The 12303-nt window shown below is 41.5% G+C and overlaps 1 protein-coding gene across 4 annotated transcripts in view; it reads right to left on the bottom strand.

Moving 5' to 3' along the window:
* Positions 1-12303, bottom strand: part of gldc (glycine dehydrogenase (decarboxylating)) — a 172803-nt gene that overhangs the window by 83049 nt on the left and 77451 nt on the right. For all 4 annotated transcript variants that reach the window (XR_006315277.1, XR_006315278.1, XM_043715133.1 and 1 more), the window contains 5 exons: positions 10692-10772; positions 6329-6426; positions 4309-4393; positions 4167-4208; positions 2648-2790 (listed from right to left, as the gene is read on the bottom strand). Coding sequence is in view for 2 of the 4 variants with exons in the window: in XM_043715133.1 (XP_043571068.1) it covers positions 2648-2790; positions 4167-4208; positions 4309-4393; positions 6329-6426; positions 10692-10772 (449 nt within the window). In the remaining 2 variants the exon portion in view is untranslated. The remainder of the gene's footprint in view (positions 1-2647; positions 2791-4166; positions 4209-4308; positions 4394-6328; positions 6427-10691; positions 10773-12303) is intronic.

Below are 12303 nucleotides of genomic sequence, written 5' to 3'. Positions count from 1 at the left end.
AAGTTACATCATTAATCCCAAATACCAGATGGTCTCTAAATATCTCATTAAGGGCTAAACCAAATTCACAGTTCTTTGCCAGTTGTTTTAACTGAGTCAAAAACCCAGATAGTATCACTTTTACTCGGCAGTTCAATAACTGGGGAATCTATCTCAGAATTAGAGGAACTTTAGGTCATAATATTACTTAACTATGACAGGCAATTCTTGAAAGGTGTTATTATCTGGTGCCTTAGGGAAAGTGAAGGTCCTAATGACAGGAAAAGTTGTAGTTTCACAGGCTATCCAGTGAATTACTCGTTGGTTTATCTGCCACAATGTAGTTTGCCCGGAAAAAAATCTTGTCACATTCCTTTCACATACTGGGTCCAGGCCTGGATGGCAGGGTCGAACAAATCAAGTTTCCCAAACAAATGTACAATGTAAGGAATGCTTACCCCAACTCAAAGATGACTGTTGCAAGCATGTTCCTTCAGGATCGTGCTTTGCTTTCATCGCTACTGAAATAATATCATAGGGACCAGTATCCCATCAGTAAGTCACCCTTTATTTTAGCATGAACAGTCCTTCAGTATAGTACTGCCTCCTACAGAGTCAGACACCAGTGTTAATATCTCTGACACTCACCATTTTATATGTCAGCCTAGGCTTCCTGATTGGACCAGATTAACACCCCAATCAGGTAGCTTCTATTCTATGAGGCCCAGCTACTGAACTCATTACAATCACTGCACCGACTATTCTCATGCACTCTCAGTTGGTGTCCCATATTTCACCCTCTGTAAACTAGAGGTCATGCAAAGCCCTGCTTGTACCAAATCCTGTTCACCCATCACCCTGGATTTCCAACCTACCATGGCATAAGTTAAGAAAGATCTCAATTTTAAAAATCTCACCCTTGTTTACCAATCCCTCAATAGGGATTTCCATCTCTGAATCTCCTCCGAAATGCCAAGTATGTGCACTCTTCCAATACTGGCCTCTTGAGCATACCCAGAGGTTAAACTCTCCGCCACTGATTTAAGTGCTTTCAGCTACAGATGTCTGAGAATTCTCTCCCTCAACCTCTTCACACCTTTCTCCCTCTTTAAAGACAGTCTTTGAAACCAATCTGCTTGATCAAGCTTTCATTCTTAATACTTTTGGATCAATGGAAACTTTTGTTTGATAATGCTCATATGAATAATGTTGAGAGTCTTTACAATACGAAAGGTGCTACATAAATAAATACATGAGGCTTCGCATGGTGTTTACTGTAGTTAACTGCAAGTGAATCCAAACAAATGTAACCGAGCAACACAGTGATTTTCAGCATCAAATGTTAGGATTTCAACTTTCAACTCATTTTGATTTCATTTCCAGTTACAGATTTACAAAACTAAGTAGGAAACTTTGTCGAATTGACTTTATCCATGGGGATGTGTAGCGACGCTGGTTACATTAAGGAGCTTTGGAATCAATAAGCAAGGACAGAAATGACAGCTTTTAATGCTGCCGACATCATGTAGTTGAATTAGGGTCAGGGAACTGTGGAGGTTGGGCTTTCGACGAGAAGGCAACTGAGATTCTGAAAACAGTCACTGGCAATGTCTCCCTCTGGGTGTGCAGACAGTATAGTAAAGGATGGCAGCCTCAACAGCAAGGGAAACCCTTGGAAACACCATGCTCCACCCTCACCAATGATGCCAATTACTTCCCCATTTACCAGGCATGATCAATCTCGGAGCTCAACCCCACTCCACCTGGCTTCTCAAGTCTACTCAACCTTCCTGCTCCTGGCCAGTTGCTGTCTCAGCTATGGCCTCTCCCATTGGCTGGCCCCTCCTGAAGGTGGATTCTTCGCCCTTAAGAAGGTATAGAAGACCTGATACCAGACCATTAATTGTGTGATGGCTCAGGAATCAGGTCAGGGTGCCAGGAAAGGCTGAGACAGGGTTGCCCTGGTTTGTACGCCCTCTATTAGGTGCTGTTAACCTTGGTATTAACTTTAACCCAACTGTAACATGATACTTCAGATGTGAAGCAGCAGAGAAATCCCAGGGCAGCAGACTAACAGGAGTCAGACAAAACAGCAATAGCTGCAGTAAAAGTAACAACAACTCTCAAGGGGTTTAACACCAACCAGGACAAAGCAATCCATTTGACGGGTGTACATCCACTCCATCTAATAAGATCACTCAGTAGCAGCAGAGCATTGCATCTACAAGATCCACTGCTGAAATTCACGAAGGTTACAGCGCTTTCCAACCCACACCTCCATCATCCAGAAGGATGAGGGCAACAGATACATGGAATTACCACCATCTGTAAATTCCCTTCCAAGTCTCACACCATCCTAACTTGGAACTGTATTGCCTATACTTCAGTGTCACTGAGTCAAAAATCACAGAAATTCCTTCCTAATAGCACTGTGGATGCCCCAGCACCTCAAGGACTGCAGCAGTTAAAGTTGGCAGCTCACCATCCACCAGGGCAATTAGGGATGGGCAATGAATGCTGTCCCAGCTGCAAAGTGCATACCATGTAAATGAATAACAAGATGTCAAAGGGATGGTGTGATGATACACTTATGTGATTACTATACTGGGACTAAAGCAAACACTGCAATCGTAATAAAAGATACAATATGAAAACATTGAAGGCCAACCTATTTGGCTGGAAAGAAATTTTGTCGTATCCAGTGATTTCACACAAGTCCCGCTCCAGTTCCTGGAATAACTGCTGGTATCCTTGCGCCTGATCCAGAGGTACAAAAGGGTGCACATTCCCAAATTCTAGCCAAGTAATGGGCTACAAAGAAAACACAAGGAGCCGGGAAAAGGGGGAAACACAACATTCATTTATGAAATCGATCATGTAGCTATAACTTGTCCAGACCTGCAAAATTGACAAAATACAAACATGTGACTTGTAACTAGGATAATATAATGACACTACTTAATTAAGAGGTTGCATCCTAATGATATTCAGATTAATATCTCCATATTTAGTATGGATTTTATAATCCTTGGCTTCACGTTTGAACCATCTTCAGAAAGTTCACCCAAAAGAAATTTGGTTGGAACTCTGGTTAGAGTTGTTTGGTTTTGATTCTTTATTGTGGATATATAATGGGCTATCCAAACCTTCACTGCGCAAGTATGCTGACAAACTAGCAGAATGAGGGTGGATGAGGAGAATACCATACCTGGGGCGTTGTACAGGTACAGTTCAGACAACACTCCTTGAATTTTTCAAATATTCAATATTTTAAAGTCCTCCATTTAAGGATCCAGAGCCATCTGATTTTGGGGGGTGGGTGGGCACAGTGTGGCACCTGGGGTAAATCATACTGCACCCGCCATCCCCAACAGGTTTCCATGAAGTTCTTTTGAATGAATGATGTGTTGTGGTCTTCAAATCAAATGAAACAGGAAGTCACACAATGTTACTCCCAACTATTCACAGGTCAGCCAGAGCCTGGTTTTCCAGGTCCTCCCAGATGCCAAGGTCCCACCGTGCAGCCGCTTCAATCAGAGGATCCGGTGCACTCGCTCCAGCCTAGGGTCAGTTCGGTAAAGATCACGGTTTGCCTTCAACTAGTGCTGATCTTGCTGTGTTCAGCTGGTGCTAACTGCCACAAGGCAATTAAACCAGTCTATCAACTGGACCCTCAAGCAGGCATTGTGCAAAACCTGTTTCTTGCATATTCACCGTACGGAACAACCTCAATTATCTGAACAAGAATTACCCGAATTTCGGATTATCCGAACAAGATCTCAAGGTCCCATAAAAATGCTATCCATTATCCGAACTCAGTTATCCAAACAAAATACTCCCAGCCAATCTCCTTCGGATAATTGAGGTTGTTCTGTAGTCCGTCTTTGTGATCTTTATCAGCTTGGCTTTGGCACGTATGTGCCTAGTGCCTGCGCAGTCAAATTTCTGAGTCTGAGCATGTGATTAGGGAGCCAGTGCTGTGGGTACAAGTCTGCTTTTGCTGCAAAAGCACACTCACGAATGCACTCACTCAAAGGCAGGTCTAAATCAGATAGTACTTCCCTCCTCAATAGGCAGCACCCACATTATATGATGATTATGGAAAGATTCATATTATACTCAACTTCAGGAAATATAGATAAGTCAACTTTGTAGTTAAAGTGTTGTAAGATATAAGGCACACTTACCGTGAGTTCTGAGGAACTATTCAACTTCATCGTGCAAGATCCCTGGTTCAAACAGAGGAAACAAAATGTATAATGTACAACCACTGAAGTTTGGGGTTACATGTTAAAGTGGGGAAAAGAATTGAAAATAACTATCACCCACCAGTGGAATCATGCTGTGAACCAGAGAAATATCTTTATTTTCTAACTTCTTCATGTACCGGACAATATTCGTTTCTGAGTGATAACTAAAATAAATAAATTAACAAATGAAGTGCTCAAAACGTGAGTACATCCAAATTTTAAAACTATCAACTAAATATCAAGCTTGTTGAATAAGATTAAAACAATCTTAAAAGATGGCATTTGGCTTAAGACAGTATAATTAATTTTGGCTTTTGTCACTTCACTCATACAACATGTTTAAAGACAATTAAAAGTGGGAAATGACAAGGCTAGTCCCATGCCCAACTTTATTATCTCAGACCTTTTTATTATAATTTATGGAAGTAGTTCCAGACAGGTAAATATGTAATCAAATAACATTAAAATTTTATTACCAGGAATGAATAGAATGTTTCAGTATGTCTAAGGCAATTTGATGATATTCAAATGAACTTACCACAAAAGGGACTTTGGTTATGTGAAAAGACTAGATAAACGTGGATAATGCTTATAATTGTAGGATAGTACACTTAAGAGAGAGGGGTTCAAAACGTTTTGTTTTGTACTCATAACGACTAATATGCAAGAAACAGATTTGAGAAAGGAATATCAATTCACACAGTATGAGAACAGGGGGTTGATGAGTTAGTTCATGGGTGGCTGGGAGATATAGTTAAAATGTTGACTGTCAATCTTAGTTAGCTGATTGTCATAGCATAACAAAAACCCAGTGTTGGAGGTAGAATGGAGAGAGGAGTGGCTTACTAATGGAAGGCAGAGAGTTGGGATAAGGAGGCAATTTTCAGAATAGCAACCTGTAACTAGGGAATGTCACAGAAATCAGTGCTGTAGTCACCATTATCTATATTACATATTAATGGCTTTGAAGAGACAAGCGAATGTACTATAGCTCAGTTTGTGAATGACCCAAAAATAGGTGGGAAGGTAAGTGGTGAGGATGACACAAAGAGTCTAGAAGGATATAGACAAGTTAAGGGAGTGGGCAAAAACTTAGCAGGTGGACTATGATACTTAAATGTAAAAAGACAGAAGAAAGCCACAGAAATGGGCCATGTGGGAGTCCACATGCTTAAATTACAAAAAAGCCAATGTCTAAGTTTAGGGAAGGCAAATGGAATATGGGCCTTTACTTCAAAGGAATGCAGCGTGCAAGTAGGAAGATTTTGCTAAAAGTATACAAGGCATGAGTCAGATCACAACTGGAATACCTGTTTAGGTCCCTTTTTCTAAGGAAAGATATACTGGTGTTGGAGGCAGCCTGGAGAAGGTTCACTGGCTGATCCTGAGTAGGGAGGGAGTATCTTATGAGGAGAGGTTGAGTAGGTTATAACAGTACTCACTGGAGTTTAGAAGAACAAGAGGAATCCTTACTGAAACATACAAAATTCTTAGGAGATAGAAAGGTAGTTTCTCTTGAGGGTGCGGGTCTAATACCAGAGGACATAATCTCAGAATAAAGAGTCACCCTTTTGAGATGAGAGGTAGTTTCTCCTCTCAGAGGGTACTGAGTCTGTGGAATTCTGTGTTTGGCTCATGGAATATATTCAACGCTGAGACAGCCAGATTTTTTAATCAGGGAAGGAATCAAGGGTTATAAGGAAAAGGTGGGTCAGTGAAATTGAGAATTCTCAGATCAGGCATGATATCAATGAATGACGAAGTGGACTCAATTAATTAAATGGCTTACATCTGCGCCTGTGTCTTTTGGTCTATTCTGACCAAGCAAAAGCAAATTAACCACCTGATATTTTCCCACATGAAAAGTGCAGTTGAAGTTTTAAAATGATTCGATATTACTTAACCATAAAACACTGACAGTCAGAAGTGCCTTACTTTGCACTAATAATTTGGAGTACATCATAAACATTTCAACAAGGAACAGACTGATATATTTACAAATTATGATAAGTTCACAGATTATCATAATTTATTTAACTGCATATGTACACAGCAGCCTCATTTTAAGCTGCAATCTTAGCGCAAGACTTCTCACTAACCTGTTGAAGACTGGATGTGTAAGGAATTTGCTTGTCCTCTTAAACGGTGTAGCCAAGATACCCTTTGGTTCATCTCCCATGCTCTCAGCTATTAGCTCCTGAAAAAAAAAATAAAACAGTGGTTCTTGAAGATTGTACCAAACTTTGAAAAAACATGGAGAAAGTGAGGACAGCAGATACTGGAAATCAGAGTCGAAAAATGTGGCGTTGAAAAGCACAGCAGGCCAGGCAGCATCTGAAAAATATGACTTGGAAAGATTGCATGCAGTATAATTTTTATGTTCCTCCATATTCATATTCAGAAACCTTGATCATTATGAATCAATGAAATTCTATCAGGGGACAGAATTTACAATTTTTGTTTTAACTGCCTTTGATCAGGATTTATTTATGTGAAGTACTTTCTTTTCTCATCTCGAGGGTAGTATCCCAATTATATCAAATCCTACTGTGTAAGATTCACAATATGCCTTGATTTGATGACAGATCATAAACCTGGATCACCTAAGGGCATACAGACCTCTTTAATTATGTTTTTTAAAAGTGAACTGCTACAGCCAAACAGAAGTCTATTGACTGTCTGGAGAGGAGTTCTGGCACACATCTAAAAAACTTCAAAGGGCAAAATACACTACAAACTAAACTGTAATTCCCTGAGAGAATCTCAGACTCTGAACATGATGGTTACAAATGACAGCAATCTTAACAAGAGACAAATGTGCTGTTTCCCCTTTCAAGAATATGCAGGGACAGAGCTTAAAAATGAGCTTCAATTCTTGGTCTTTGTGCATTAGTGGCTTGATGCCCTGTGTGTGCCACACTTTGATAACGGCCATTAAATGCACCTGCACCGCAGGTAAAGAAAAGGGAATCTTGCTGTTCACTCTATGTTACTCCGCCAGCCACTGTCAAAAGGATCCAGAAGAAAAGAATTGCAATGAACCATTTAAGGCTAGAATTTTGAAACGGACTGATCAGCTACCAACACCAATGTTCCTAGTAATCTCCGTTGTGATGATCACAATGTTCTGCTGTCTATTCTTCACAAACAATTCAAAATCTAACTTTAAAAACTTTGATCTTTTGATTTTGGGCTCACGTCATTTCTAATCTGTCTCTATGTGCATTGCTCTATTATTTCTTCTTGTGGTCAACAACTTATAAACCTATCCATGATTAGCTCACGAAAGCCGGATTAAATTGGCTCCTTTTAAAACATAACTTTATTTGTTCTTTGAAAAGCTCCAAGGGAATTGAACCTTTTAAAAATGACCTTGTTGTCACCAATGCAATGATGCACAGCTTGAATCATACTATTAAGTTCGCTGATGACACGCCAATAGAGGGTCTCATTAGCAGGAACGATGAGTCAGGATACAGAGAGGAGGTGCAGCAGCTAACAGACTAGTGCAGAGCCAACAAACCGTCTCTGAACATGGATAAAACAAAACTTCAGGAGGATAGAGTGATCACTCTCAGCTGCACATCGATAGCTCCCCCATGGAGATCATGAAGAGCATGAAAGTTCTTGGTGCATTTCACCTGATCCTTCAACAACAATTCCATCGCCAAGAAAGCCCAGCAGCGTCTCTACTTTCTGCGTAAGCTGAGGAAATCCCACCTCCTCACCCTATTCTCCAGAGGGTTCATTGAGAGTACCCTGAGCAGCTGCACCGCTGCCTGGTTCAGGAATTGCAACATCTGGGATCGTGAGACCCTACATTGGATAGTGAGGACAGCTGAGAAAATCATTGGGATCTCTGTTCTCTCCATTACAGATATTTACACCACACGCTGCATCTGCAAGGCTAACAGCATTGTGGACGACCCCACACATCCTTCATTCAAATTCTTCTCCCTCCTGCCATCTGACAGAAGATACTGGAGCATTCGGTCTCTCATAGCCAAACTGTGCAATAGTTTCTTCCCCTGAGCCATCGGGTTCCTTAGACTGCATGATCACATTCTATTCCATTTGTAATTCTTGGAGGACTTGTTGAATTGCCGCTATGTTTTTAACGATCATTCACTGTTACATTGTAATTTGTCCACCACTCTGCCGAATGTATTGTCTTGTCAGGAATTATGTGCTGTCTTGTATGTTTTGCACTTTCCTATGCATTTTATGCTCCCGAGTAGTCTGTGTGCTCATATAGCATCGTGGTTCTCGAGGAGTGCTGTCTCGTTTTTATTCTACCAGCTGTGTATAGTAGAAACGACAAATAAAATTACTCTACTCTACAATGAAGGGAGCAGAGTCCTCCTCACCTTTGAGCTTGACAATTTGGGATATGATATCTGGAACCATAATAACTTAGGGAACTTCATCTGAGGTCTGGTTGTTGTGAAGCAAAAATATTGGGAGATTTTAAAATAAAGGTTATTTAACTGGCGTGCGCACAGATTTCCGGGGGTGGGGGGGGGGGGGGGGGGGGGGGGGGGATCGTAACGGCAGGTAGCCTATAAATTTCTCAGAACTCAATCTGACTTGTTTTCAGCCAAGTGCAAGTTTCTGGAAGGGTTTTCCACCATCAGGACCAGGAAGATCTCTTGCCATTCCTTACCAAACCTAATGCACTAATTATCTATACTCCCATGGCATTGCTTGTATCCAACCCCATCTTACACTTTGCCAATCAGTGTATAAATCTGAAAGCTGAACGTTCCTTGTGCCTCCATCTTTAAAAGTCCACTATGCACCTAGCCAAGCACTGGCATACTGAAGCTATCCTGTTCACTTAAGGATGTTTCTCAAAGATGTCAGGAAAAGGGAAAATGGCACCACAACTCTCCAACAAGGATCTGGTCGAGGGGATGGTCCAAATCAGGGCCACCCTCTTTCCAGAAGACAGGCAGAGGAGGTCAAGCCACCAGACACTGGCAGTCTGCTCCAAGGTCACCACCTGGTCAGTGTTGTCAAGGTTCAGAGGAACAAAATGCAGCAGCCCAAGGTCAATAGCCTTTTCTGCTCTGCCAGGGTAAGTGCCGAGTATTTTCTCACACCCACTATCTCAGTTGTTGGACCCACCTCCCACCAAGTCTCAAGTTTGGCCAGTCACTGTGGCTTTCAACAGGTTCCCTCCTCTCGCCCACAACCCCCAGTCTATCACTCAAACACCACTAACCGTGCCTCGCATCTGCGCTTATTCCTCTCTCCCCTAGAACTCAACACCTTTCCCCCAGCTGCATCAGGATTAACAGCCATTTCATCTGCTTTTATTTCGATAAAACCAAACCTCCAATCCCTTACTCTTGTCAATGAGAGAATCCTGGTCCTCACTAGGGAAGACCAGGACAATTCTTATGGAGGTGCCAAGACATCCATTACCCATCAACCCAATCAGTATCATGTTTCCTTCCACTGCAACCTTACTAGCAGGTTCATTCTCTGTGCATCATTTCTAGCATTAGCAGTGACACCTCCTCCCTCATCTGCCTTGCAGGTACAGCCGGGGTCTCCACCAGCCTCATGTAGAAATGGTCGGCTCCCCATTAGGTTACATCCTCACCCTCCGAGGACAAGAGATCAGAGACCTCAGAGGAAGTCTTGGCAAGATCCCATTGCCCAGACATTGACACCTCAATGAGAATGGTAGGCATATACGGTAGAGGGCAGTCTGCTGAACACCTCAGTGAGACAGGTCCACAGCCAGTAAAGCAGAAACACCCCAGGGCACTTTGGGGACATGGTCATCTCTGATTGGCCAGCATTTATAAATCAGTTGGCTGGATGGCTGGTCTGTGATGTGGGTTCAATTCCTATGCCAGTTGAATTCAACATAAAGGTTCCACCTTCTCAAACCCACCGCTTGCTTGATGTGTAGTGATCTGTTGGTTAAACTCACCACCAGTTGTCTCTCTTGCTACTGGCAGAGCAAATCTCTGGGACTATGGTGACTTTACCTCTACCGAAAAGGGAAACCCAGTTGAGCCTTTAAGTTTAGCCATGTCCCTCACATCAGTAATACTAACACAAATATTCAGCAAAGATTGAATGTAAAAATGCAACATTGTTTCTAATGGAATATTGTCCCAACTCCCCTTTACAACCATCAATGTGTGCCCATTACAAGATGTGCTCTTAATTCAGGTCTCTGACTAAACTAGTCTCAACAAATAATGGTGGTCCACAGTTGATAAAGTGAAATCAACACGATGTGAAATATTTACATGTGAAATTTAAATCTGAAAAACACCCATGCAAGATTTAGAATGTACAAAGGTTATGTTTGTAGCATGGATGCGTTGGATAATTGTGGTCCCTGATGAACATTATATTTAATCAGTCCCTCGCACGCAAAATTCACAACATATTTGCATCACAGAAACAGCTAATACACTGCATAAAAAAAAAAGTACTTACAGCTGATGATTCACAGCCAAACACCCAGAGGAGATCATCCAAGTCTCTCTCAGTCACTGTTTCATCCAGGGACACTCCCAACTGTCGAGGGAAAGGCAACATGTTAAACACAGAAACTCAAACTGAACTCCTCCAGAGCTCAACAGCTCTTCAACAAAACAGACTATTTGTACGCAGTTTAGTTGAGAGTCAAGGAGAATGTAACAGATGAAATTATGAAGGAAATATGGAAGCAAAGAAATAGTATGAAGACACTGTGGGAAGTTAAATTATGGAAAACCCAAAGATGTCTTTTGAATGCACTGTGACGAAGCTGCTCCTTTAACAAGGTTATACAGTTCTTGGCTTTTTTTTCCCCCAGAGAGGTGATAAACAACACAGACACCGAGAAGCCTGGAGGTGGAGGGTTTTATGGCCAATTTGATAATAGTTGAAAGCCTCTGCCTGAGGCACTATTTGTTAAGTTTAAAAGGAAACACTTACAGTTCTCCCAGCTCAGCTTTTCTCTGGTTTGGTTTTGTTTGGTAGTGTGAAGAAAGGCTGCTGGACCCAAAGAAGCAGGTCCAGGCTGGTACTCTCTCTCTCTCTGACTTATACCCTATTAAGAACATGCGTTTGATTTTTCATTTTGTACCAAGGGCTATTTCTGGGGATTGTTGCAAATATTTGGCACAGCATCATTAAATTGGGATAGTCTGTCGGGTTTTCGGATCGGATAAGTTATTTCATATTCTGTTTTCTGTTGTGTGTTTCATTCATTAATCTTGTAAATAAATTGTTTTGTTTGAAATGAAGTGGTTTGACCAGCGGATTTTCTCCTGGAATATCCACTGTACACCTGCTGAAAACAACTAGCAAAGGTAGAGTCTGGACTACCTTCTTGAAGTGTTTTGAGGGGCCTGGCCTGGTCCATAAAATGTAAACTTACAACTAATGAAGGAGCAGGGCCAATTAGAGACCGAAAAGGCAATGCGTGTATGCAGATGAAATGTTGGGGGGGTTTGGCATCTGTATTCAGAAAAAAAGGATGATGGAGACTGTGCCGTCAAGGAAGAAAATCGTGAAATACGGACCGGGATAAAATTTGAGAGGGAACAAATATGAATGTGTCTAGCATGTGAAAGAAAAACAGCAATTGTAATGAATGGATTTGGACATACTGCTGGAGTACGTGGTACTCAAACCCAGACTTCCTGGCCCAGAGGCAGGAACACTGAAACTGCACCAGAACCTTTGAATATCTTAGAAAGTAGGTGAATCACCAGACTCAGCTGAGACATCGTGAAGGAAGGGTGGAAACAGCAGAGGCTCTGTCCATCTTTTTGTTAATCCTTTCTGTCTTATGAGCACATAGCCAGAGAACTGCTAAAATTGCACTGTTGTCTAAGAGAAGAAATGAATGAACACAGCGTAATTACAGGCCATTATATGGGCAAGTTACAGTGGAATAAAATACTAGCAGATAATATAAATGAGTATTTAAAAGGATGCAGAATATCAAAGAAAGTCTTTGGGGATTTGTTAAGGTATCAGGTTATAGTCCAGCAGATTTATTTGAAACCACAAACTTCAGAGCATTGCTCCTTCTTCAGGTAGCTACGAAAATAAACCT

Source organism: Chiloscyllium plagiosum, chromosome 2 (genome assembly GCF_004010195.1).
Source record: "Chiloscyllium plagiosum isolate BGI_BamShark_2017 chromosome 2, ASM401019v2, whole genome shotgun sequence".
Classification (NCBI taxonomy): domain Eukaryota; kingdom Metazoa; phylum Chordata; class Chondrichthyes; order Orectolobiformes; family Hemiscylliidae; genus Chiloscyllium; species Chiloscyllium plagiosum.
This window is presented reverse-complemented; position numbering and strand designations above follow the sequence as displayed.